This window comes from Podarcis raffonei, chromosome 2 (genome assembly GCF_027172205.1).
Source record: "Podarcis raffonei isolate rPodRaf1 chromosome 2, rPodRaf1.pri, whole genome shotgun sequence".
In the NCBI taxonomy this organism is placed as follows: domain Eukaryota; kingdom Metazoa; phylum Chordata; class Lepidosauria; order Squamata; family Lacertidae; genus Podarcis; species Podarcis raffonei.
Window position 1 is genome coordinate 59,888,076 of NC_070603.1, and position 26,814 is coordinate 59,914,889.

The following is a 26,814-nucleotide window of genomic DNA, read 5'->3' on the forward strand; positions in this document are numbered from 1 at the left end:
CTGCTGCTGGGGAGTAGGGGGCTCACTAAGCAAGCTTCACCTGCCAGGTGGGAACGTACCACTAGCAGCAACCCAGGGTATTTTACGGCACTGGCAGCTTTGCATCTGCTGGATCCAAATCCTTGTGATCCCTGCACAGCCCTGATCCTCAGACTCCTCAGCTGGGCCAGCCTAGAGCTAGTGCAGCAAAAAATGTGGGGTGGGTGGGAAGTGTCCCCCACTCTCACTTTCCGCCTTGGCCAGCAGGAGTTGGCAGGGCTGCAGCTGAAGTGGTGGGTGCCAGACCCTCCCCAGCCCCCCACCAGGATTGCTCTGTAGCTCAAAATGAAGCAGCAGCAACTCATCTGTGTTAAAGCTAATGCTATTTAGCCTAAATTCTCTTTTGGCTAAATTTTCCTTCCTATTCATCCAGAGAATTCATGACGATCTTCTTGAGTTCTTCTGTTTTCAGGAGGATACTTAAGTTAAAGATTGTCAAGATCTTTTAGAAGCAGAGTGCTCTCATGTTTCTGTAACTGCTTAGTAATGTTCACCCTATGGGTGAGGAGGTGAGATGACTTTCATTTCATCCCGCAAATATTGCTGGCCACTTTGGGTTTCTTATATGGTTATGTAATTCCAGCTATATGTCCACCAGTGCCAGATTTACGCAGGAGCTAAACCAGCTATAGCTTAGGGCCCCACTCTCTTGGGGGGAATTTAAAAGAAAAAAAACTGGAAGTACATTTCCAAAATATAAGATTAAAAACAAATAAAATAAAACCTACATACAGCAACAGTGTTTTGTGTTGTGTAGGCTCCTATGATGTAAGTAATGGGCCCTGCAAATTGTTATTTGCACATTTGTTATGTGCAAATGGCTTTAGATACCTACTAGGTCCATAAATTACCATATAGCATATATTCAACACAAAAAACAGCGATAATTTGTTGTTGACAAAGGACAGCTGGACATACAAAGGGCCCCATTACCTTCAGTAGCTTAGGGCCTCATCAAACCTAAATCCAGCCCTGATGCCCACCCATACAATTGTACTTTTGGGTTGCAAACCAGCACACACACACACACACACACAGAGAGAGAGAGAGAGAGAGAGAGAGAATGAACTTCCCTTTTTCAAAAGCAAAAAACATATATGTGAACAAAGCAACTTAGTTATTTGCATTTAATTGGTAACGTATCCAGACTGTTTCTGTAGCCTTTGACTCTTGTGGCACTGTCCCTTTAAACTGGGTGAGTGTGATGTCACTGTGGGCTTTGAAGGCACTTTGGGAGAGACACAGTGTGAGAGGTTGGAATCAGAGTTGTTTCAGTTCTGAGGCTGCTGAAAGTTGTCAAAGAAACAAACTGCTGCAGTCACTCTGGGACACTGTGGGATGTGGAAAAAAACAGGCTGAAGGAGGCAGATTCAGATTCTCTTCTGTTGCTTGCTTGGTGCTGAAGGAGCTGAATGTGAACTGCAAACTGTCCAAGAATAAAACTGAACAGGACTGCTTTTTTAAAAATAATAATAATATTATTATGGGCAGCCTTCAGTTGGATGATTTTGTAGCTGGATGGGTAGGAGGTAAGTGACCCTTGTGGGGTGCTGTGAAAAAGGATCAGCAGAGGGGCACATATTTCGCTGAATACTAGTTAACTCTGAGCTTGACTGATGGTACACATGGCATTCTGTGTAAGTGTTCCATGTATGTTAATATGTCCAATTTTGGAAGAAAAGTTCTGAATTCAGCAGTATTCCTTGTGCCTCGTGAAGTTTTATCTACTTGTTATGGATATAAAGACCTGTGTGTGTGTTTGTGTGTTTGTGTGTGTGTCAAAGGTAGCATACTCACACCCACAGGTAATGTATGGTTCAGATAAAAAAAAGTATACTTCTGGGTGAAATACCATTATTAGCATATCCTAAGTCAATTAGCTATGGAGACAGAGCCCGATGTTTGGACAGCTGGGACATTATGTTGGCCAGTCAAAATGCACCATTCATCCACTCCCTTGCCCTTCATGAACTCCAGTTCTTTCTAGAAATCCTGATAAGAAAATATGGATAATTGCCAGCATTTCGTCCACTTGGCTGCCTGTTTTCTGTGTGTGGACAAGAAAGACTGATTTCCTCCCCTCACTCTTCTTGTTCAGTTGGAACCAGAGGTACTGTAAGGCCCTACAAAAAAGAGGTAATTTCGTCAGATTTCCTCTTCCCATGTAGCTCCCTATCCTCCATCAAAATTTGCTCTGGAGATGTGGGGGGAAACATAAATACCAATGGGCTGGATTCATAGATCCAGTGGATTTCTGCTCGTTGAATGTTTCAGTTGATAGAAAGGGGGAAGCAAATTTCCCAAATATATCTGCCAGCAGTCTACTCCACAAAAACTGCATCAGAGGCTCAGAAGACTCCCTTCCCCCAAGAACACCATGTGAGGTAATGCGGGTAATTCGAACCCCCGACCTTCTGATCGGTGAGCCCAAGAGGCTCAGTGGTTTAGACCACAGCGCCACCCGCGTCCCTAGGGCATGAATAGGGGAAACTAAGTGAAAATCACCTTTCCTTCCTCAAACCGAGAGAGCTTCTGCTGGACTGAAGGCAGAACTGCAAAGAGATGGAGCCCTTCCAGGAATGGAAGAACCCCTTTTGCAAATGGAAGGGCTCTGCTGGCTTCACGCCAGTTGTTTTTCCGGATTCCTATTGGGAATTGAAAGGCAATGCTTGCCACAATGGGCTACTAATAGTCCATGAGTAAATACACACATACATGAAGCAGTCAAAAGTGGATCTTGTGGTGACAAGCGCTGCACTGTACATTGATGGGTAAAATCTCTCACCAGCTCCCTTTTTGCTCAGAATTTACCAGCTCTCCGAGCAAGCATTTGGGAAAACCTCATCTGTTTTCTAAAAACGTGGACTACAGGAGCCACATGCACCCCAGGAGATCACCTTGTGGCAAATGGTGAAATTTGCCATACATGCACAGCTACTGAGAGCTCAGATAGACAATTTGCCAGATTATTTTTTTTGTAAAACTGTCCAAAGGAAACATTCTGGACAGGAAAAATTACTTTCTGTGCTTTTCTCACTGGAGGAATAGTCATGCAAAAAGTTGCTTCCATTTAATGAGCTCTTAATGCATTGCAGCCCTTGAGATGAAGCTGAAGACAGGAACAGTCATAGCTCAGTGCTAGCAGAGCATCTGTTTTGCATGCAGAAGCTTCTAGGTTCAATCCCTGCCATCTCCAGTTTGGGCTGGGAATGTCCCCTGCCTGAGACCCAAGGGAGCTGCTGCCTGTAGACAATACTGAGCTAGACAAACCAGCAGCTTATGTTCCTAGGAGGAATCAGAAATACTGGTGTGTGTGTTTTAGTAGAAAGGTCATATTGGGTAGGATGGGCTTTTGTCCCTCCAGTAATGGACAGTTGATTCAGTGAAGGCTTATGTAAACAGAATGGAGGGAGGAAAGCAATTTTTGCATATTCCCTCTTCTCCCTGCATTATCTACCACCCACCCCTCCAAATCCGCCTGGTAGATTGGGGGACTCTTTGAACCATGTGAGAGGTGGCATGGGGGTGAAGAGGGGAGGGCAAATTGGGATCAATATTCTCCTCCTTGTTCCATTGACAGGAGCCTCTGATGGATTAAAGAGCCTCCCCATAGCAAGAAGCAGAATGAGATACGACTAATGTATTCCCGAGAAAGGGACGCAGGTGGCGCTGTGGGTTAAACCACAGAGCCTAGGACTTGCCAATCAGAAGGTTGGCAGTTCGAATCCCCGTGACGGGGTGAGCTCCCGTTGCTCGGTCCCTGCTCCTGCCAACCTGGTAGTTTGAAAGCACGTCAAAGTGCAAGTAGATAAATAGGTACCGCTCTGGCGGGAAGGTAAACGGCGTTTCCGTGCGCTGCTCTGGTTCGCCAGAAGCGGCTTAGTCATGCTGGCCACATGACCCAGAAGCTGTACGCCGGCTCCCTCGGCCAATAAAGCGAGATGAGTGCCGCAACCCCAGAGTCGGCCACGACTGGACCTAATGGTCAGGGGTCCCTTTACCTTTACCTTTAATGTATTCCCGAACCTTTGTTCATGTGTTTACTGTATTTTCCTTTTTCTTTCTTTTTTATTAAATATTTATTGGCATTTTCAAGAAACACACAACAAACAAAAACAAAAAATAAACAAAGCAACAAAGAAAAAAAACACAAAAATACATAATATTCAAAACTAAACAAAAAAATAGAAAAAACACATAAAGTTTCTGATACTTATTATTCTTAACCTTATTTCTCAGACCTCCTCACACCTCCCCTTCTTGTATTCCAATTTAAATTGTCAGTTCAGCAAGTCCTTAACATATTTCTTTACCTTAACTTAAACATTTGTTCTAACATACTATTGTTTTACTTTACTTCTTTTTTCCATTTCCTCAATTTATTTTTAACAGCCTTATTTTCAATTAATTTAAAAAGAAAAAACCAATTTTACCTTATTAAAATCACACATCAATACTTATACCTCATTAATTATTCTTAAACCTTTTTCCTAAAGTCGACCAAAATTTCCCTTCCACGATTTACCCAATTTCCTTACCACTAACAAAATATAAAAAGCGAATTATCCTTATGTACCCTTTGGATTCCCAACCTCCACCCACCCTTTTCCCGGTTCCAGTCCCTAACCAATATCCATCAGTCTTTATGTTATTTATTTAGCCTGGAGATCTCACGTCCGAGGCCCTTATATCTCTCTCAGTTCCTTTCTGCCGGTCTCTTTGATAGTCCTTGATGTTAAGCCCCAAATCTCGGAGGGGCTCCGGCCCAACAGAATCCATGTTGCTTCCAGCCAGTCCTCCATACTTAAAAGCAAAGCCAATGGGGTGCTCCAACTCTTGTTTCAAATTTCTTTCAAATCCAGATGTCCCCAAAGCTCCAGCTTTCACCTTCAACAAATTTGTAATCCTCAGGTCTTCAGATCTCCTCCAAAAGGGATCTCTCCACTTTCCAAACTCCCATTCAGACCAGGCTTTCCACATCCAGTTTTTATTATCCTTTTTTATCATCATGTCAGGCCTCATATTGTAACTCTCCTTTGACTCCTGCAGATCTCCTGCTCCTCCTTCATTTTCTTCAAAAACAACATATTGCTCCATCGTATCTACACTTTCAGTTTCATTTATTTGTTCAGTTGAATAGGCTTCCTGTTTCAAGTCCTTATCAAGCTCAAAACTGTTGTTTACTGTCCAGTGTAGTAGTGATACCTTTGTAGACAAAGCATTGTATTCATCTTGCAAGTTTCCCAAGAGAACGAGTGCTCTGTCCAATTCTGCTTGGATTTTACATACTCCAGCCATTTTTATGATGTAGTGTCCCTATTACCCCTCTAGGGGGATTTTAGTTCCTTAATGTTCCTTTCAGCTCAAAACCAAAAGTCCAGTTATTTTGTATCAGCCCACCTTATTTTCAACAAGTTATACCAAATAAACCAGCAAAAACAGCAGAAACAATGTTCTCTTTTTCCAGCTGACAACTAGCTGACTAACAGCTCACTTGACAGCTGTCAAAATCTTCAATGCAACAGGCTTTCTCATAGGACGTTCCCGGGTCTCGGGGGGGTGAAATTTCAGCTCCCAAAATTCTTTTTATCCTCCAGTAAATCTTCTTATAATGTCAAAACCGTGAAGTCAGGATCTTTCATTAAAAAACAAGAAACAGATTCTCTCGACCTTAGCTGCCCAGTCCTTTGCTTTAAGTTGTTTACAAAGAGGGGGGGGGTGAACTTCCTTTTTAGCCCCTTCCCGCTCGTTCCAAATCCAAAATTAAAATTTTTTTAAGGTTCCAATCTCCGTATTACTCACGGGTTTATATTTTAGAGTCCAATCGGTCTTGGAAGAAGTTGGCGCTCTCTGTCAATGGCTTGCGACTTCACTCCGTAGGCGAGGGAGTACTCTCAGCACCACGCCTCACCCTGCCTCCGTTCCGAAGCCTTTAAAAAGGCTCCGTCGCGGATTGGGGGGGCGCAAATGGTGCCCGCCGAGTCTCTGTGTTCACAGGCATCCGCGCCTGTGATTTTAAGGGTCTCCGCTTCGCCGCAGCGGCCAGACCCAGACGCTACGGAGCCGATTCCCTCCGGAGCTCGGAGGGAATCCGCCATTAAACAATGGCGCCAACCCGGAAGTCCTCTGTTTACTGTATTTTCCAAGTATGACACAAAGTAAGACCCTCCTGGAATGTATCAGGGATTTGTGGCTTTCTCCAGAAAGGAGAGCATATGAAATGTCTGTGATAGCTTTGCAAAGTTTCATTCTTAGCCAAAAAGGGGGTTGGTCTGTCTTATCCCATGATTCTTTGTATTGTCTGAGGCAGAATATGCACATATTTCCCCCCTGTGCAATGTGAGAGCTTCCTCTCTTCATCAGGCCCTCATATGTTCATTAGGAAGATCATTGAATCTTAGAATTGTAGAGCTGGAAGGGAGCCCAAGGGTCATATTGGTGGTGGGTGATGAAAGGATTCTGCTTCACAGATTACAATGAAGCAGAGAACAGGAAGTACGAGTGGCTTGTGCTTCCTTTGGCGCTCTCCACCAAGTCATAAGATTCTAAGTCACTGAAGAGATGAGTTATAGAGAAGAACAGGAGTACAGTCTTCCTTGTTTTCTTCTTTTGAGGAATTTCCCTACTCCTTAGATTGGGTTGCCACATTCAGTGTTTGGCCCTCCTTCTCTGGCCTTGGAGACGGCCTTAGATCTCAGGTCCAACAGCTTCTCCATGGGCTTCCCCACTCTCTCATACCCAGTTCCAGGGCTTGTCCCTCATAATGATGTGAATGCTTGTGCTCTCTTGATATTGACTGTTCGTGCCTTCCTGCTTTTAAGAGGTGCGAAGATGTATAGTACCGAATTGTAATCCTACCCCTTTCAGGAGAACCTGAGGTGACAGCCTCTTATTGTTATTTGCAGAGTAAGAGTTCAGGCATGCAGGTGTCCCAGGAAAATGTATGAGATCTCCTGAAGAGGCTGCAACAATGTCCTTTAGTTTACCAGAAGTGAGCATAGAAGGAGGTTGGGGTGGAAGATTGACTGGGGATGTTCCTGGTAACCCTGTTGAATTTCTTAACCAGGAGAATCATGTGCACCATCTTGAGCTCCTTGGGAGAAAATGTGGTATATATAAATCATAGAATTGTAGAGTTGGTCATCTAGTCCAACCCCCTGCAATGCAGGAATCTCAGCTAAAGCGTGTAAATACATACATACATACATACATACATACATACATACATACGTGGCAAATAGAAAAGCCAGCTATCCCAGGACTCTTGTTTTGCTAATTAACTCTTATAAGAGAGACTGTTAGTTACTTTGCAAAATCCTTGGAGTAAGAGAAATAAGGCTATTTTTCTCATTGCTTCTTACCCTAAGATGCAGAGCTTTTGTAACACGTGTAAAATTCTTATATTTCACTTGATGAAAGAGTTAAGGAAGGGGGAAGTCTTCAAATTATAGCCTAATAGTGTGTGTGTTTGTGTGTGTGTGTGTGTGTGTGCGCACACACACACACACACACACACAGTGGTACCTTGGGATGCTAACGGGATCCGTTCCGGAGCCCCATTCGCATCCTGAACAGAACGCGACTGTGCATCTGCGCATGCACGGGTCGCCTTTTGCTGCTTCCGCGCATGCGTGTGACGTCATTTTGACCGTCTGTAAATGCGCAAGCGGTGAAACCCAGAAGTAACGCGCTCCGTTACTTCCGGGTCGCCGTGGAGCGCAACCCGAAAATACTTATCCTGAAGCGTATTTATCCCAAGGTATGACTGTGTGTGTCTGTGTGTGTGTGTGTGTGTGTTTGTGTGTATAGTGCCATGCTCATGCAACATCCTCTTCTGTTTTTCAATGGGCAAATGCTCATTTGGCAAATAGCACAGCCTGCCGTCTTGCTATTACCTCCCAAGGGAGCACATTTCACGGCCACCAGCCTTTCCAGCTGATTCTGTCTGGTGGCAGTCCCAGACACTGTAGTGGTTGTTTATACTGTAAAGCTGTAAAATGACAAGGTAATTAATGGTAAGGAAAATGTAAATGAACTGTCACCTTTACAGTAGATGCAGGATCAGTTCTAGTGAAGATTTACTAGCGGCAAATGTTGTTTACTCACATTACTAAAAATAAATTCCAGTTGCACTGTGTGTACACATGATAGAGAGGGATGGTCTGCCTTGCATGCTATCTTTCTAGTAAATGCACAACATGTTTACCATGCTAAAAAGATAGCATATGAGGAAGCTCTTAGGACCACTGAGTTGATGGCTGATGTAATTCAGCTTCTGTCCTCTATGCGGAAGAAAATCTAAGCAAAGTAATATAAACATTCTCTGTCCAATTTATCTGTTTAAAACATCATAAAATCATACAGGATCATTTACAGAGATTCTGAAAATTAGATAAACAGGTATGACAATAAAGAGACATTAATAATAATAATAATAATAATAATAATAATTATTATTATTATTATTATTATTATTAATACCCCACCCTCCCCAGCCAAGGCCGGGCTCAGGGCAGCTAACAAGCAATAATAAAAACAAGTTTTTTATTTTTGAATGACAAATGGGTTGCATCATGAAATTCTGTGAATGGAGTTCCACTCTTGCAATGCTCCCTCTTATAGATGCATGGAGAGGCAATTTCCATTGAATGGCACTACAGTATATATATTTATCTCTCCACTCATTAGTGCATATTCACTGGGTACTTTATAAACACTTTCAGTCTCTGAAAATCTACTCTGGATAATTGGGGGATCCTTCAGTCCTTCATGGAAGGTGGTATAGAAGCTTGAAGCAGAAAGGTGGGAAATTTGGCCAAAAAATAAAATAAATCACCTCCATCAGTGAGAGTCTCTGCTGGATCAAAGGCTCTCCCAGAATGGAAGATCAATTCTGGACCCAAAATTCTCTCTTCTATTCCACCTACAATTTTACATTAATTTTTAAAAAGAAAAGGGGGGGAAGAAGATTGTTACTTCATGTACAGAACTACTCATGTTCTCAGACTTTGCTTAAACAATTAACAAGGAACAGTAACTGTTCAAATTTGGGCAAATGATAGAAGTATAGTTTTATAAGCAGGCAAGACTGATAGTCCAATGGTCAAGAAGGTGATTTCTGCAAGTGCTGTAGAGGAAAATGAGGGGTAGGTAGCCCGGCCTGATCAGATCTAAAAAGTGCTGCTAGTGATCTTATAATATTGAGCTAGATGGGCCATGGGTTAGATTCATTATAAGGCAACTTCCCTATGTTTCTAATAGATAAACAGAACACAATTCTTGCATAGAGAGAGCAACTATTGATTAAATTTGGAACCTAAGGCTTGTATCCCATGTAGTACTAGGTAGGTGCGGGGGCGTAGGAAAGGGGGGGCGGGTCGCCCCAGGTGACAAATTATCAAGGGGGGTGACAAATTATCAAGGAACAATTACTGCCCTACTAGGGCGGTTCATAAAAAAACTCTCTTTTTTTTAATGCCTGCTCCAAAGGTCTTATCTTACTACACTAGGGATTATATAGCTTAATATGAAATTTCATGCATATCAGTTAATATCTTGACCCTCCTCCACGAAAATAGCTGTTTACTTGGCATTTTTCCTATGTCATGAAGGCTGAAATTTCAACAAAGCACGTGCCTTTGCTAGACACTTTTCGGGCACCTGCTAAAAGCCTTCTTCTTTAGGCAAGCATACCTAGATGCTTAGGAAGTTGAAGTAATTTTAATCTTAATATTTTAGCTTTTGTATGTTTTAAAGTAGGATTGTTAATTTTTCTTGATTTTATTGCTGTGGTGTTTTTTTGTTTTTTGTTTTGGTAAACCACTTTGCAGGTTTTCTAAAATAAATTTTATTAAATAAATAAACAAGAAATATAAATAAAATAACACAAGCCAAAACACAATCCATCCTGTAGCTTTAAGTATCTGTCCATAGTTGCCTACTTGTTATCAAAGGCTCAGAATCCACATTCCTTTGTAAGTAAATATGAAATAATGTAAAACCATTTTTGCAGGCAAAAACCCCCAAAAAACAATGTGTGTGGAGGGGGTGACAAAAATTGTCTGCACCAGGTACCACCTGACCTTCTTACGCCTCTGGGTAGCTGTCATAGAATCATAGAATTGTAGAGTTGGAGTCATCCAGTCCAGCCCCCTGCATTGTCCCATTGGTGCAAGGATTTATTCCCCCTCTCTCTTCCCACACCTCCTGTGCATGCCCTGTGCTCTCCCCCCAAAATCTGCTCTGGAGCATTGGGGAGAAATCCCATAACAGATTTAGGGGGCATGTGGGGGGAGGAGAAAAGGAAAAGCACCATTGCGCAAGTGGAAATCCTTGTGCTGACAGGATGGTTATGCAGCGCTATATTGGATACAAGCCTAACAGGTTCGAAACATTGGCAATATTTAGATCCTTGGTGGAAGGCAAGCCAAAATGCCAAGGTGCTAATTGCTTGGCTTTTCATCTAACAGCTAAGCCCTTATTTGCCAGATATCTCAGCTTGAAAATAACAACAACAGATACTGATGGGTTCAAACTTGTTCTATAGATTGGTTGTCAGTACATCATCTGTTACTTACCTGGCTAATGACCAAAGACAAGAATGTTCATTTCCTCATCTGTATACTTAAATAAGTTTTGTCATAGCACTCGCTCAGAAAAGTTAACAGTATATTTGACTCCACCTTGGTATGTGCTAAAAGAAACACACCTTTGGTGCAGGAAAGTATCGGTAGCTTTCTCTGACTGAAAGTAATTTGATGGGAATCCCTTCCAATTAAGAGAATGCATCACATATGACAAAAGAAACCAACAACCTGAAAAGGGTGGAACTAAATTTTACTCAGAATATTGAAATTAATGGGCTAAATCTGTGATGTTCATTCATTTCAGTGGGTTTGCTCTGAGTAAAACTTAGTTGAATACCACCCTAAAACAGGAAACGGTTTCCAGATGGTTTCTAGTAATAGTTGCCAATAAAGTTGATCAAACTAATTGATTTCAAATTGGTAGGCAAATTCCTGCCCCATTTATTTACATTGATTTACCAATTACATTGGTTTCAATGTTAACCAAACCAAATAGCATGGTAACAATTGGGATCCTCATCAATATTGTACTTAAAAACCTCCCCAGGAGCAAAATCCTCTCCTGGCACCTTACTTCACAGACGACGATGATGCATTAGATATTTTCCTGCTGAATGAGAAACAGGTGGGTAGGAGTTGAGAGTGTTAGCTCAGATTTGGCAGCCTCCTCCTCTTGCACAACTACTGTCTTATTGAAAAACTCTCAGAAATGCTCCCAAGTAAGTAAAAAAACAAAAAATCTACACAAAACTGTCATTTATTTTCTCGATGAGAGAAATCTGAAAACCTAATTTCTGTATGCATGTTATGCACGTCTTATCCATAGTATGTTTAATTATTTGTCTGTATTCTCAGTGTCTCCTGGTAATTTTGAGTCATCTTGTTCTCAAATTGGGTGAACAATAAACTGGATGCAAAAATCAATGTTAAGGGTAAAGCTTTAAACACATCCTGACTTATGAAAGAAAGCTGCAGAGAATCTTTCCAAATATATTATGTAGATCACTTTTAGCACACGTTGTGGAGGGTTATGGGCTATATAATTCCTCACAGAGAAGGTACCGCCTGGATAGGTGAATTGAAAATAGGCAAAATCTCACATCAGCTGATGGTCTGTAGTTATTTCATTAATGTATTTTTTCATGGCATCCAAACTATTGTGCTCAGATCTATTTTTCTAGAAAAAGAGGTGCCAGAACTCACCATGAACCCCTCCCTCATTCTTCTGAGAGGTGCCAGAACTGAGTTCCTGTGAGTTGTCCCTGGAAAAAAAGCCCTGATTATGTTCTGACACACAGGTTGGAAATTGCCGGCTCAGGATGCAGCCCTAATTCTGGCAAGGCTTAACAGAGCGGTGGGGCCATTGCTGCATCCACAGCTCCACTGAGCATGGTGTCAAGGGTGAAAGGGAAGGCTGATTGCTGCACCAACCTGGAGATGACACAGTGAATGGACCCAGACTGGACCCTATGCTATCATGTGGCAGCAGTGGGGCTGGCCTGAGATCTATTCCAGAGCTTTCTGTTGCCTTCTGTCAATGGAGCAGCACTTTCACCCTCCTGTTTGGTGGGCAGAAGGGTGGCTCTGTGCTAGAGATGGGGCACTGGCATCACTCTGCAGACAGAAGCTGGCAGAGCTGGGCAGAGGAACCCTTTTGCCCAGTCCAATCCACACCCCGGCCTGGTCCAGAGAAAGTACGGATTTGTACTGACAAGCAATTCCTCTGGGGTGCTTATGCAGCGACCATCTATGGTTCACATTGTTTTCTCAGCTTGCATAATTATGCTGGTGGGAGCTGACTAGGAATTTACAAAACAGAGAGGTTTGTCGTTTGTTCAGATGGCAGCCGCCCCCCCGGCCATGCTTTGAGGTAAACAACAAGATACGTTTTTAAAAAATGACTTGTTTTTTATTCAGTTGTTTTATTTTAACCTCCAGGAGCTGCTGCTGTAATTGTGGGACATCCTCTGGACACAGTAAAGGTAAATAGTGTTGCGGTCGTTCTGAAATCAGTTTAGTATACCTCGGGTTACAGACGCTTCAGGTTACAGACTCCACTAACCTCGGGTTAAGAACTTTGCTTCAGGATGAGAACAGAAATTGTGCTCTAGCAGTGCGGCGGCAGTGGGAGGCCCCATTAGCTAAAGTGGTACCTCAGGTTAAGGACAGTTTCAGGTTAAGAATGGACCTCCAGAACAAATTAAGTTCTTAACCCGAGGTACCACTGTATACAAAACAGAAAGAGATCATGTTACAGAGAACATGGGTACTCTTTGTAGTGAGATACGTAGTGAGAATCTTGCACACTGTTCAGAGATTGAGGTGGTGTGCAACAGTGTGTGTGTGTGTGTGTGTGTGTGTGTGTGTGTAAAAGGACCCCTGGACGGTTAATTCCAGTCAAAGGCGACTATGGGGTGTGGCGTTCATCTTGCTTCAGGCTGAGGGAGCTGGCATTTGTCCACAGATAGCTTTCCGGGTCATGTGGAAAGCCTGGGGCAGCATTTCATAAATGCGTGAAACACCCCCATAGTTGTGTTTAGGCTTGCCACCTTTTCACTGACCCTGCTCTTATGTCTTAACTTCAGAGAAGTCGCAGAAATATCAGTGAAGTTTTCTCCATATTTTACCCGCTTATTTTTTTCCCCTGCTGTTAATTCACAGAAGCAGGACTAATTTAAAAATGGCAAATCCTAGCTATAATTGGCAGGAAGTTTAGTATCATACAGTAAAGAAGTAAGTTTCAGGTGTCTGTATGCTTTATGCCGGGGGGGGGAGCCCATATTCCCTTTTTGTCCTGTTTCTGCAATGTTCAGTTTGATTTATTGTGTTTAGCGAGCAGTCATTATACACATAAAATTAATAACAAGAAGAATACTGCTAATAATAGTGGTTTACATTTCTACTCCCCGACCTCTACAGGATAAATCATTTCCCATTCCCCCTTTAAGTTTCATTACTTGAATCTGTAAAGCCCTGGTAGAAATTTGGATGTTCTAATCTAAAGGATAAATATACCTCTCTGCGTCAGACAACAAAAAACAGATCTTTGCAAGAGATGTCCTTCCCTTCTGCGATCTTAACAATGGGTGGATGCAATTGTTTCTAAGGGCATAATAAAAAGGGCAAAAAAGGTTTCTGCAATGTGAGTCAGAAATGAAAGTCCATGTTATAGGAAACTGGTAGCTACTTCATTTGGGAGATTCTTCAAGAGATGCCCTACATTTGTGTGTTTGTTTCCGTGGCTTGGAAATATCCACTGCTTTTTTTTTCTTAAAAAATGTTTAGGGGTACTCTCATTTTGACTCAAGAAAATCACCATTTTATAGTTCAAATTGGGAAAAATAAATACAGTAAATGGACAAAAGTACAAAGAGTCACAAAATGTTTAGGGGCATGCGTACCCCTGCGTACCCCCAGAAAAAAGCACTGACGATATCTAAAGAGAAGCCACTGTGACTGCAGAAAGCACCACCAGAGTTCAGCTCCTGATTTAGCATGCCACTGCGAACATTATACCATGGATTTGCCATGCTGCAACCCACGGAGCACTTGGATGCACACGGATGACGCTGTAGGTTGCAAAGAAGCCCTGATGGTCCATGTGAGACTCGGCCCTGAGACTGGGTGTCTGTTCCAACCTTGGTTTACAGCCTTGTCCATTTTACGATGCAGAAGATGCTGCCTGTTGCCAGGGCCAGGATATTGCAGGAGACTGTTCCAGCGTGTAGCAAGTACTGTCTTCCCATGAACAGGGTTGTGGCTGTGCATGCTTGGAGGGTTTGAAAGCGAGAGGCGTCAAAGTACAGTGCTTGGCTGAATGCTCTCCCCCCCCCTTCCTGTCGTTGCTGTGCCAGAGCACTAATCGCATTTGTGTGTTTACAATTTGTTGTGCCGTCCATGAAGCAAGCGTCGAAGGAATATGTGCCTTCCAGTTCTGGCAAATGGATTGTTTCATACTGTCGCTGCTGGTAGTGCGTGCCACGAGCCGACAATAGGTCTTGTGGGAACATTTTTGCTACGTTTCCTACATTTGCTTGAGCACAGCCAAGAAACAAGCAACGCATCTTTCAAGGCTTAAAAGACAACTGTCAAGCTGGCACCTTCTGGATCTGGATGCAGCAGGGGAATAGCAACGAGGCAGCTTTGTTGCATTTCCAAATCAGTGGGGGGAAGGGAAAGGTCTTAAATGGTGAATGGAGAAGTGGAGTCATAGAGTAATTCAGTATTTACTGATGAACATAGCAAAGGCGCATCCTGAAGAATAGGGGGGTGAGAATGGGGACCCGTGAGGAATAGCTTGGTGCATTGAATGTGGATTATGTTCCAGTACATCAGGTCTCTTCAAACTAACAAGTAAGCCATGTAGGCCGTGCTCAGAGGGAGTACTTTGACAAAACTTTAAACCCCATGAAGGATCTGCCAGCCAGAGGGCTGATTTCAGTGAACAAGAAATTAATGTGATGGTCAGTGAATAAAAGGAATTTGGAAGGTAGCTTAAGCAAGCATGACCTGGATTTTAATGTAGCTAAACCAGATTGCTCTTATGGTTTGTGTCTGTGTATGGGTAAGTATGGGATTCAGCTTTCACTTCGCCAGACAGACACTTAAGTGCTGCCCAGCACTCTAGTTTTTGATGAATCCTTGAGTAACAAATGATATAGTATAATTAACCAAGCAAATAATAAAATAAAGAAGTGAAAAAGTAAAAGATTGTGCTAAATCCCACATGTGCTGTCTCCCTCTCTCTCCTCTTTTACATTTTGGTAAGACAGTAGTTAACCTGGTATTCTATAAAGAATTTAAATGCTATTTTCCAGACTGATGTACAAGATTCATTCTCATAAATAATATAGGATCCTCCCCAATTTTTGTACTCCTTTTTTGCCAAAATAAATAATTTTATCCTACAATGTATCAGTATATAAATCTTTTATATTGTAAACTGTCCTGTGTTCCTCAGATGAAGGGCTCTATAGAAGTAGTAGTAGTAGTAGTAGTAGTAGTAGTAGTAGTAGTAGTAGTAAATAATTCCTACATTCAAAATATGTTGACAGTAGGGAGCTTTAGATATCACAGTGTGGTTAGAACTGCTTCTGTTAATGCATAGACTGGACAGAGAGCATGATTTGTTGCCCTGATTTTTCTTTGGAACAAAGCAAGAATTATAGTCAAATAAAAGTGGACATTGTTTGTAAAGCATGTGCTCTCGATTAATTGGAAACACATTTCTTTCTGTTTAATTTCATAATTGTGTTCTTCTGTAGACTCGCTTGCAAGCTGGACAAGGCTATGGAAACACATTTAAATGTGTTCTCACTGTCTACAGGAATGAAGCTGTAAGTATATAATTTTGTCAGAATACACCATGACAACTCTAGACTTGAAGAGGCCCTCAGCATAGCAGCCTCTGATCCTATTCTGCTAGTGTCTCCCTCACCCACCTGCTCACCGTGGCAGCCTTAGCTGCTGGTGGGTGTTAGTAGCAGGCAGCAGTGTTGGTGATCAGAGTGCCAAAAAAAGGGTGCCAAGCAGCGTTTGACCCAAGCAGGACATGCCAGGTGCTGAAACTGTCATTGGAATATACAACACTAAATGGATCAATGGTCTAATTTCATGTAAGGCAACTGGCTCACGACTAACTAACCAACATGGCCCATTCTGTGGTGACTTGAGACAGGGCCTTCTTGGTGGCAGCACCCAGATCGGATAATTACTTCCCTGAGAAAGTGTGATTGTCCCACACACTGTCAAGTTTGCGATATCAGGTAAAAAGATTTTTGTTGGAGATATGCTTTTCATTCTGGCTCTTAACAATGTTATAGCTCCACTGCTGCATACTCTCCAACATTTCTCCAGTGAAAAGAGGGATGTCCCATTCCATAATGATAATTTTACTATTTATACCCCACACATCTTACTGGGTTGCCCCAGCCACTCTGGACAGCTTCCAACATACATAAAAATGCAATAAAACGTTAAACATTTAAAAAGCTTCCCTATACAGGATTGCCTTCAGACGGCTCAGGGGTCAGAGAACTCCAAACCCTCCAACATTTCTCCAACAAAAATAGAGGTAGGCTAACATACCCTCCAAAACTTCTCCAATGAAAATAGGGACATCCTAAGGAAAAGTGGGACATTCCGGGATCAAATCAGAACCCAGGACGGCCTCTGTAAATCAGGAATGTCCCTGGAAAATAGGGACACTTGGAGGGTCTGCTGCTGTATGATGTCATTATCTTAGTTGTGCTGTTCTTAAACATATTGAGTTACTGTGTACAATTGCTGCACTTGCTATTATGTTGCTCAGTGTCAAGCGGAAGGGAGGTGTTGTTATTTTTTAAAGCCATCACTCTTGTTTTATCCGGGTAAAACTTTGATTTTAAAGCTTTCTGGAAGGAACAATCATACACATTCTTATTCACATCCAACTTTCTTTCATCTGCAGGTGGCTGGGTTCTTCAAGGGAATGTCTTTCCCACTAGTTAGCATTGCTATCTACAACTCAGTGGTCTTTGGTGTATTTAGCAGTACCCAAAGGCTCATTAGCCAACAGCGCTATGGGAATTCTCACCATCCTCCATCACTTGCGGACTTGGCTTTAGCAAGCATGGCAGCAGGGGCTGTTTCAGTTGGAATTGGTGGTCCAGTTGATCTGGTAAAGATAAGGCTGCAGATGCAGACACAAACGTTTATTGCAGGTAAAAGAAAATCCAATTTTTAATTTCTTTTTCATCTTCTGTGTTTGTTTCTAGCTTATACTTTATCCCGCCTTATAATGATATGTTGGTGGTGTTACAGCTAGATGACCAACGTATATGGCTCATTCTTGTATATAATATTTTTTTACTCTACCATGTGTTCTCATATGTGTAGAATGAAGTATACCTAATACAACTCTCATTTAGCATTTATGGACCAAAAAAGTTTAAAATGCTTCTAATTGCAGATGGATAAATATTTAGCTGCATGAAGGTGCAAAGATTCTTCAGAGTCCTGACCTCAAATTATGTGATGGAAAACATACAGTGAATAGAAGCGATATTGTGAGGCTCTGATATGAGTGGAGAATTTCTCTCGCTCTTTAATTTCCGAGTTTTGAGCTACAGAGAACTACACAAGCAAAAAGCAGTATCTGCCACAGTATTGTTTTATTTATTAAAGCAGAAAACAAATAGAAAACAACAGGTTTTTTATAAGCTGTTAAGGCCAGAACATGAGTATGACAAAGAAAATCTGAATGTATTGTACAGCTCATTTTGAAAAGTGAGCTGTTGTTGAAATGAAAAGATTACCATCAAAGCTGCAGGCAATTTTCCTTCCTCCTTTTTTGCCATTGCCGTCAGTTTTCTTCCAGTGTAATATTACAGAGGGATGTTCCCAAAACTATTTGTCCTACAGGCAAACCGCATCGTGTTAGTCACATGTTTAAATTAGTGTGATTAACACTTAATCTGACCAGCTGTATTTTGGAGAGCAGTTTCAGGGGCAAAAGGCAGACCAGGAAAGAGTAATTGGCAGCAAAAGTTGGAATAGGACCAGAATGGGAGCAGGTTCCAGATTAAGGTTCTGCAGTGCAGATACTTTTTATTCAAAACAAGAGCAGCTGGATCAAACACTTTTGTTAAATATGAAAGGTAGTTTGGACCTTACATTGCAATCACCAAGCACCAGAGCCAGCGCTGGGTTTGTAGGTAAGGTGCCCCCCCACCTTCCCAGAACCACCTGGGAAGAATCATAGAGTTGGAAGGGACCCTGAGGATAATCTAGTCCAACCCCCAGCAATGCAGGAATCGCAGCTAAATAATCCATGACACGTGGCCAGCCAACCTCTGCTTTAAAACTTCCATAGCAGCTTTTAGTCAGACAGAGATTGTCAAAACGAAAGAAGGAACATAAAGGAAACAGACATGGAAAACGATGTTCTGAAGAATACTAGGTAACTTGACACTAAGCGTGTTTTTCCTTGCTCCAGCAGCCAACTTAAACCTGAAGCACAGAGCGGCTGGCTTTTCAGTAGAGACTGCTTACAGAGGTCCAGTTCACTGTGTTGGCATGATCCTTCGGCAAGAGGGTTTAGGGGGGTTGTACCGCGGTTCTTCTGCCATGATTCTGAGGGATATTCCAGGATATTGCTTATACTTCATCCCTTACACGTTACTTTGTGGATGGATCACTCCAGATGGATGCCTTTCTCCAAGTCCCTTTTCTGTGTGGATGGCCGGTGGCATTGCAGGTATGTCCTTTTCTGTTCTCCTTCACCAGAAATGATGCTATCTAGAGCCTTGATTAAATTTGAGCTCATTTATTCACTCCTAACATGCTTTTAGAGTGTTGTTTGTGCTGTACTTTTGTACTGTTTTATTGTTGTTAGCCGCCCTGAGCCCGGCTTCGGCTGGGGAGGGCGGAATATAAATAAAAATTTATTATTATATTATTTTTTCTGTAGTGGTGGCAATGTTAGTGGTAGCCCTAGAAGTGTTTTAAATTGAAGACATATTGCGTTTGTTTATCACATAAGTTGCTCCTAGGATTGCCATCAGTATTTTGAAAAGTTTTAATGTGCTTATCTATTATACGCACACTGTGCAGTCAGAGGCCCAGAAAAATCTGTTATTACTGTGCAATGCACTGATCAGTGTGCATAATTTAGCAGCTGTGTGCTGTGGCTGATGTTGCACAAAGCAATGAGGTGCCTGGCTGGTTGCCTCCTTCCACTTGGTAGCACATGCCTTTTGAGCAGTAGAGTCACAGTGGAACGGAAGAGAAAAGGTGATGAAAACAGGGCACACAGTCAGAAGAAGCTGACATCTGACTGACACCTTGAGTCCACCAGCCAAGACAAGCTCATCTCCCCTTAAGGATGAGCTAGCTCAGTCTCACTCATCTGCTTGGTGCCTGCCTAAGTCGAATAATTTAGTTTAAATTATTTAATTGGATTTCTATACTGCTTAATCAGCCACAGCTCAAAGTGGTTTACATGGTTACTTCAAAAACCTCCTTCTAACAACAAAGGGACACGGCAAAGGAATGGTCTCCACAATATACAAACTACTGCTCCAAAACCCCACAGGCACCCTTGATGTAATTAAAAAACAATGGGAGGACAACATAGACTATGAGATTAACCCCACCCAATGGACTAGAATGTGGTCTAAACCTCCCTTTAAATCCATATCAGCGAAAAGGAAAGGACTCACCCTGAAACTCACTTACGGATGGTACCTAACACCATGGAAACTGATGCTAATATGCCCAGGAACCTCACCAAAATGCTGGAGAGGGTGCACCTTCACAGGAACATACCTCCACATGTGGTGGAAATGTCCCAAAATCTGGACATAAATCATACAAGAAATATGCGAAATAAGTAAGCAAGTATTAGAAGTCACCCCAGAACTGGCCCTACTAAACATCTTCCAAGATAATAATGCCCACTCACATCATAAAGAGCTCATAACCCACCTACTCTCAGCAGCCAGAAACATCATGGCCAGACACTGGAGAGACCTGTCAAGAGTAAACATGGACCATTGGTATCAAATAGTATGGGAAACAGCCTAATTAGAAAAGCTAACCAATACCCCAAAACTGACATGGGGACAAATAGAAGAAGACGCCTTCACCCCGATTTGGTTTCCCCTTATCACATACACAGCCCAACAAGACAACAACAAGAATCCCCTGACAGCATACGAATCAATCTGGCTAACCTGATTAAAAAATACACACTCACGCCCCACTCACACAAAAAAACAATTCTCACTACAGCCAACCAAAGACAACCAGCCACACCCTTAGCCACACCCAACCTCTCTCACCACCAAGGAAATACAACAAGAGCGAAATGTTGAATTCCTCCCACTATATTCCATGTAAACCACTGTTTTATTGGGTTTTATAAACAAGAATAATAATATACAAATAAGCATACCAAGTTTTCTCATGTCATTTGTATATCACAAAAATAGCACAATAAATGTGGGAAAATATCTAGAACATATGTTTCATTATTAGCGATCAATGTATAAATTCTTGGTTTGTGAATTAGTTTAAACAATTAGGAAAAAGAAGAAAAAAATTAAGGGGGGAAGGGGGGAGTGGGAGTGGTGAGTGGGGTGGGGTTAGGGTTATGCTTCTATTATTCTACTTAGTGTGTGTGAGGGGTTGTGTCAGCATTACTTGCATGGGTTCTCTTACTATCCACTTCTCAACATTCTGCCGGTGCAAGCGTTTCTGCTTGCCAGAAGGAACAATCCTTCTCTCCTCTCCACTATGAGATATGTGGGGGGTGGGGGGTTCTCCAGATCAGCCAGAGTGGATTTGGGGGGGAAGCTTGAGCTTTGAGGGGAAATCCCAGAACAGCAGAGAGCAAGGATTGTTCCATCTGGCAAGCTGGCATTGAATTCCTCCCTATGCATTTTTATGAGCATGGATCTTTCATTGTAAACCACCCTGGCAATTTCTGTAGAAGGATGGAGCATCATTTTACTTAGAAAATATAGTTTACTCCGCTGTTGGCTCTCTGTTACTGAAGAACAGAAGCCCAGCTGAAGTAAGTAAGCTAAGTGACAATTCCAGCACATTAGCACCATCTCACTTGAAGACAAAGTAGTTGCCAGTTAACAAGAAGAGGACCTCTAGAACAGGCATAGGCAAACTCCGGCCCTCCAGATGTATGAGACTACAATTCCCACCATCCCTGACCACTGGTCCTGTTAGCTAGGGATGATGGGAATTGTAGTCCCAAACATCTGGAGTTTTCCTATGTTTGCTCTAGTATTTCACAACACTGACACCATCTTAAGTCACTGTCCTGTAAAAACACATTTAGCACAATGTGAAAAGCCCCAGATTTAACTATAGCAAGCAATCCATATTTATGAAACTGTAGTGCATTAACATTTCACAACAAATACTACATTCAAAACTCTGCAGTTCTTAAATGTCACCTCTTTTTAGTACTGAACAGAGAAACACTTAGGAGAAGGGGGGCAGAATAAGTCATTGAATAAAATAGGTCAAAATCTACTTCCTGAAGTGTCTCACTTCCCTGCTGTAGCAAGAATTGTTGACAAGCTTGTCTGAAGCAGATGAGGTCATTTTAAATGGCAAGCTAGGGCCACTTCAGAAGTGGATATATTTGTTATTAAATACAGTACACCTGTTTGCCATTCAACAAACAAGGAGCATGTTGTATTTAGACAAGCAAGCCAAGTACCATTAGCTACCAATCTAACTTTATTTTAACCAGGTAGCAAAATTCACATTATCTTAAGTTACATTTCATATTCTAGCATATTTTTTATAGCTTGACTCCTAAAGACAACTACCATTCTCTTCGATCAAGGTGCTCAGAAAACCTTTCGTATTCATATCTAATACTTTCTCCTTTTCTCGTAGGAGCAATATCTTGGGGAACAGCCACTCCTATGGATGTTGTCAAGAGTCGCCTTCAAGCTGACGGGGTTTATTTGAACAAATACAGAGGAGTCATTGACTGTATCTCCCAAAGTTACCACAGTGAAGGTCTAAAAGTAAGCACTATCAAAATACTAAATATCAGGAAATAGGTTTTGGTAACAAGTTGCATGTGGGTCTATTATGCCCATGGCAGCCCTTATTTACAACTTAACTAGCACAGTTATGCATAATGAAGAAATGGAATTCAAGTCCAAATGGCCTTGAATAGCCGTGATAACCATCTTCTGCCTCCAGTAAATGTGGCCTACCCATTTTTTTTATTTTCAGGGCCCACCTTATTTCTATGACTGTAAGCTGTTTTTAACATGGTGTTTTATTTGTTGTAACTCACTCTAGGACCTTAGGGTGGAAGGCAGGTAATTAATAATATTGCTTGCCAAGCTGTGGTGGCAGACTGCACATCCCCTATTCCCATGGACTATAATTTTTTACAGACATTCCTTTCCCAAGTGAAAAATGTTGCCTCATGCCACTTGAAAATCATGCAAACTAAAGAATTACGGCTTGAAGTTTTGCCCATTAACCATTGTTGATCATGGAGCTGTTTATAGCTGATAAGAAACCACTACACAAGGCTAGCTAGTTGTTCTGGTCAATATGAATTACTGTATCCTCATTTTGTGATGTGGGAAGCAGGCACGTGGAATGTCATTACCCATAAATCAGCACTTGCTTATAGATGATTAAATCCTGCTATCTCAGCACTTACCTCAATCATCATCATCCCGTTTATCTCAGCTCATCAGCCTTAGGATACTGCCATGAATATTCCCACTGCCAATTTATATTGCCTGCAGCCACCCACAGCTGTATAAACAGATATCATCAGTGGAAAAAATATCACCCCAGACAACTCCTTGTTGTCTATATGGCACCCCAATTGTGGAAACTTCTCCTTCTGAAGTTTGTTTAGAGCCTAATTTATTTATTTTCCAGTGCCAGGTGAAGACAGTTCCCTTTCCCCAGTCTTTTAGATAGGCCTTCTGAATATCTGAGACCCATATGAGTACTGATATGTTTTTAAATGGGGGTACTGATATGTTTTTAAATGTAATTTTCATATTGAGTTTTATACTGTTGTGACTTTCCCTGTGATCACTTATGATGAGGGGAGGGGTGGAATATTGATTTATTTAACTTATTAAATAATAATAATTTATTATTTATACCCCGCCCATCCCCAGCCACCCTGGGCAGCTTCCAGCAAAATATTAAAATACAATAATTCATCAAATATTAAAAGCTTCCCTAAAGTAACCTGGACACAACACTGCTCACTGACCAGTCCTTGTATCCATTTCATATATATATATATATATATATATATATATATATATATATATATATATATAAATCATCTTTTAAAAAATTAATCACTTGTGGGGGGGAACAACCTTGTTCAAATTCCTTTTGGCTGTATGCCTAGAAATATAAAAGAACAAAAGAGAAAACCATCAAGGAGAAGGACAGACATGGGGGGAAAGATTCTCCTGAAATCCATTGTCATGGACTGGCTGGATGCAGATTTGTGGGAGGCACCAGCCAGGGAACCCCCAACTGAACCACCAGGGGAGGATGGCTCAGAGCCAGGGGATTGGTGGTGGAACAGCAATGAGTGGTCAGAGGAAGAAGGAGCAGGCTGGGAGAAGGAGGTGTCAGCAGCAGGTGAAGTGACAGGGTTAAGTGAGCAGGAAGAGTCTGAGATGGATTGCAGTTCAGACTCTGAGGCTACAGAGGAGGGGGCTGTCATTTACAGTGCCAGATTTATGTATAAACTAAACAAGCTATAACTTAGGGCTCCATGTTTTATAAAATAAAACATACATACAGCAACAGTGTTTTCTGTTGTGTATGGACCTATAGGGATGCAGGTGGCGCTGTGGGTTAAACCACAGAGCCTAGGACTTGCCGATCAGAAGGTTGGTGGTTCAAATCCCCGCGACGGGATGAGCTCCCATTGCTCGGTCCCTGCTCCTGCCAACCTAGCAGTTCGAAAGCACATCAAAGTGCAAGTAGATAAATAGGTACCGCTCTGGCAGGTAAGTAAACAGCGTTTCTGTGCGCTGCTCTTGTTCACCAGAAGCGGCTTAGTCATGCTGGCCACATGACCTGGAAGCTGTACACCGGCTCCCTCGGCCAATAAAGCAAGATGAGTGCCGCAACCCCAGAGTCGGTCACGACTGGACCTAATGGTCAGGGGTCCCTTTACCTTTACCTTTATGGACCTATTAGGTCCATAAATTACCATATAGCATATATTCAACACAAAAAACAGTGACAATTTGTCGTTGATAAAGGACAGCTGTAAATAGAAAGGGCCCCATTACCTTCAGGAGCTTAGGGCCTCATCAAACCTAAATCCAGCCCTGGTCATTTATCAGTTATCACAATCCTTTTAGAACATTAATGAGAAAACCGGAGTCTCCTAATGTCTAATTCCCATTTGTTAGGTCCCATCCCAATTATGTTCTGTCCAAAATACAAATTGATAAGCTCTTTTGATGTAAATTTTCCTTCTTTGTTCCGAACAGGTCTTTTTCAGGGGCCTTACAGTGAATGCAGTGCGAGGATTCCCAATGAGTGCTGCCATGTTTCTTGGATATGAACTTTCACTCAAAGCTCTAAGAGAACAAGCAGAAGCAAATCCTTGAATTCCAGGTCAGCTGCATGGTAACGTTTTGAGGTTTCATGCCTTTTCTGTCTATACAGCTAGGGAATTATTGCAACACCAAGGTAGACAGTGATGCTGCATATATTTATTTGAAGGCAATTTCCACTTAAACCAGTTAAAAATACTTTCACATAATTGTTAAAATCCAGCACAGACTTGAATGCTCTCCAGCACATTAAAATCAATGTAAAACCAATTAAAGTTGTATTCCTGCATGGTCTGCCTTGAGAATGAGTCTCATTCAACTCATTGAAGTTTACTTCTAGGCATGTGTGCATAAGATTAGACTTTAAATGAACCAGATTGGCTAGGAATGGAGGAAAAATTCAATTTAGTACTTATGTAAAGTTGAATCTACCAAATATGCACTTTTTGAAGCAATATATGAACCAAGACACACATTTGCACTACTCTGAATTTTGTGATGCAGTTCTTCACCCAAACAATATTTACAGCAATGCATATATTAGGGGAAAGTATGCATAACATGAAAATATTAGTGAAAATTACCATACACCCAAAAATGCATTACAGTAGGGGAAATTGCTTGCAAAAAATGGTACATTGGTCAAAACTGCATATAAAAATAAATTTCATTAAGAGAAAGTTGCATGAAAATTGACTTTTCGTGAGGATTTCTTTTTTAAAAATCTCAAATTGCTGCAAAATGTGGAGAACGTAATTTAAGATTTGAAAATGAGATATGGAGAGAACTAAAATTGACAGATCCTTCGACCCCTTAACCTTTGTATCGGATTGTTGCCACTAAGTCCACCATTCCCTCATTTTCAGACAGAAGCACCATTCTTTATATAACTAAAACCGCACTGTGCACACACAAGAGGGCGGTATCAGCTGGCTTGAGAGAATCCCAATGTTTGCAGAAGTAAAAATAAATAATAAATAATAAATAGTGGAGGAAGCGAAACCCAAATAGCCATAGTGTCAGAACACTGGTCTTACCTACCTATTGTCTACACTGACTGGTAGCACCTGTCCAGAGTTCCAGATGGGTCTCACCCAGCCTGACACAGCATAGTTCTGGTCATGGGAGTAGCTTACTCAGAACGGGCCCATCCAGTAGATCTGTTGCAGGAATATTGGCCATGTTTCTGGAAATTGGTTTTGGCTTTTCCAAGAAACTAGTTTAAGCTTTATAAGCTCTTAAACATTCGCAACCAGTTCAACCAGAGATGATGCAGGAATTCCAAAAACTGGTACAATGCCAATGTCTCCAAAATGTTGCTGTATGTAGGCAGCTTGTGGGATTGCTTTTCTGATGACTGTTTCTTTTGATCCTAAGGGAACTTCTGTACTTGAGCATTGCTTTCACTTCCTGAACCAAATCAACTGCACGGCCTTGATCAGAAACTTGATTTTACCAACGTGGCATATGAAGTGAAGAAATTTCATCAGAGAATGTTCTGTTCACGATGAGTGATTTTTGATATGGTACATGGACTGAAGAGTTTCAAGGATGGATCAGCTGAATTCTCATTCAAATCCTTTCTCTTCTAAAATGTTTTGTTCTAAAGACAAAAACAATTTTAACATGCACATGGTTGTCTGGCAATGATAAAAAACGTTTATTGGTGAAGTAAGAGTGCAACATGTTCTGCTGGGAAACGACCACAGATGTCACTTTCTAGAACCATCAGTAAGTAGTTAATTGTGGCCCTTGAAGAATCAAAGAAAATATATTCCCGTGTACTCAAACTGTCTTCCTGTTTGTTGCCATGTGACTAGATACTTTATCTGTTGTAAGACAAGAAAGAATGTAATAACCTCATGAAGAGTTTAAGCATTTATGTAGCAAATTTACACTTTTGATTCTTTCCCCCCATTCCAAATGTAACTCAATGTGATAAAATTCTTTGCACTGTCCCATGATGTTGCGCTCTCTGACATTTTATCTTATGGAGCATGGTTCGTTGCACCAAATGAGAATCCAAATGTAAGATCAAGTAAATCAGGTGGAATCACTGTATATCTGCCATCCATTCAGCACTGCTGTGGGTATCTGACTCCTAGTTG

The 26,814-nt window shown here is 41.7% G+C and overlaps 1 protein-coding gene across 2 annotated transcripts; it reads left to right on the forward strand.

Moving 5' to 3' along the window:
• Positions 1-1,291: 1,291 nt before the first annotated feature.
• Positions 1,292-26,814, forward strand: SLC25A48 (solute carrier family 25 member 48). 2 transcript variants are annotated; one of them, XM_053376856.1, is made up of 8 exons: positions 1,292-1,568; positions 12,564-12,607; positions 15,890-15,961; positions 17,074-17,326; positions 18,601-18,861; positions 22,029-22,162; positions 24,641-24,767; positions 26,084-26,814. In XM_053376856.1, the coding sequence occupies exons 1-7, from the start codon at positions 1,523-1,525 to the stop codon at positions 24,758-24,760; spliced, it is 930 nt and encodes a 309-aa protein (XP_053232831.1). In that variant the 5' UTR covers positions 1,292-1,522; the 3' UTR covers positions 24,761-24,767; positions 26,084-26,814. The 2 variants fall into 2 exon arrangements, with proteins under 2 accessions (XP_053232831.1, XP_053232832.1); XM_053376857.1 differs by having other exon boundaries at positions 18,604-18,861.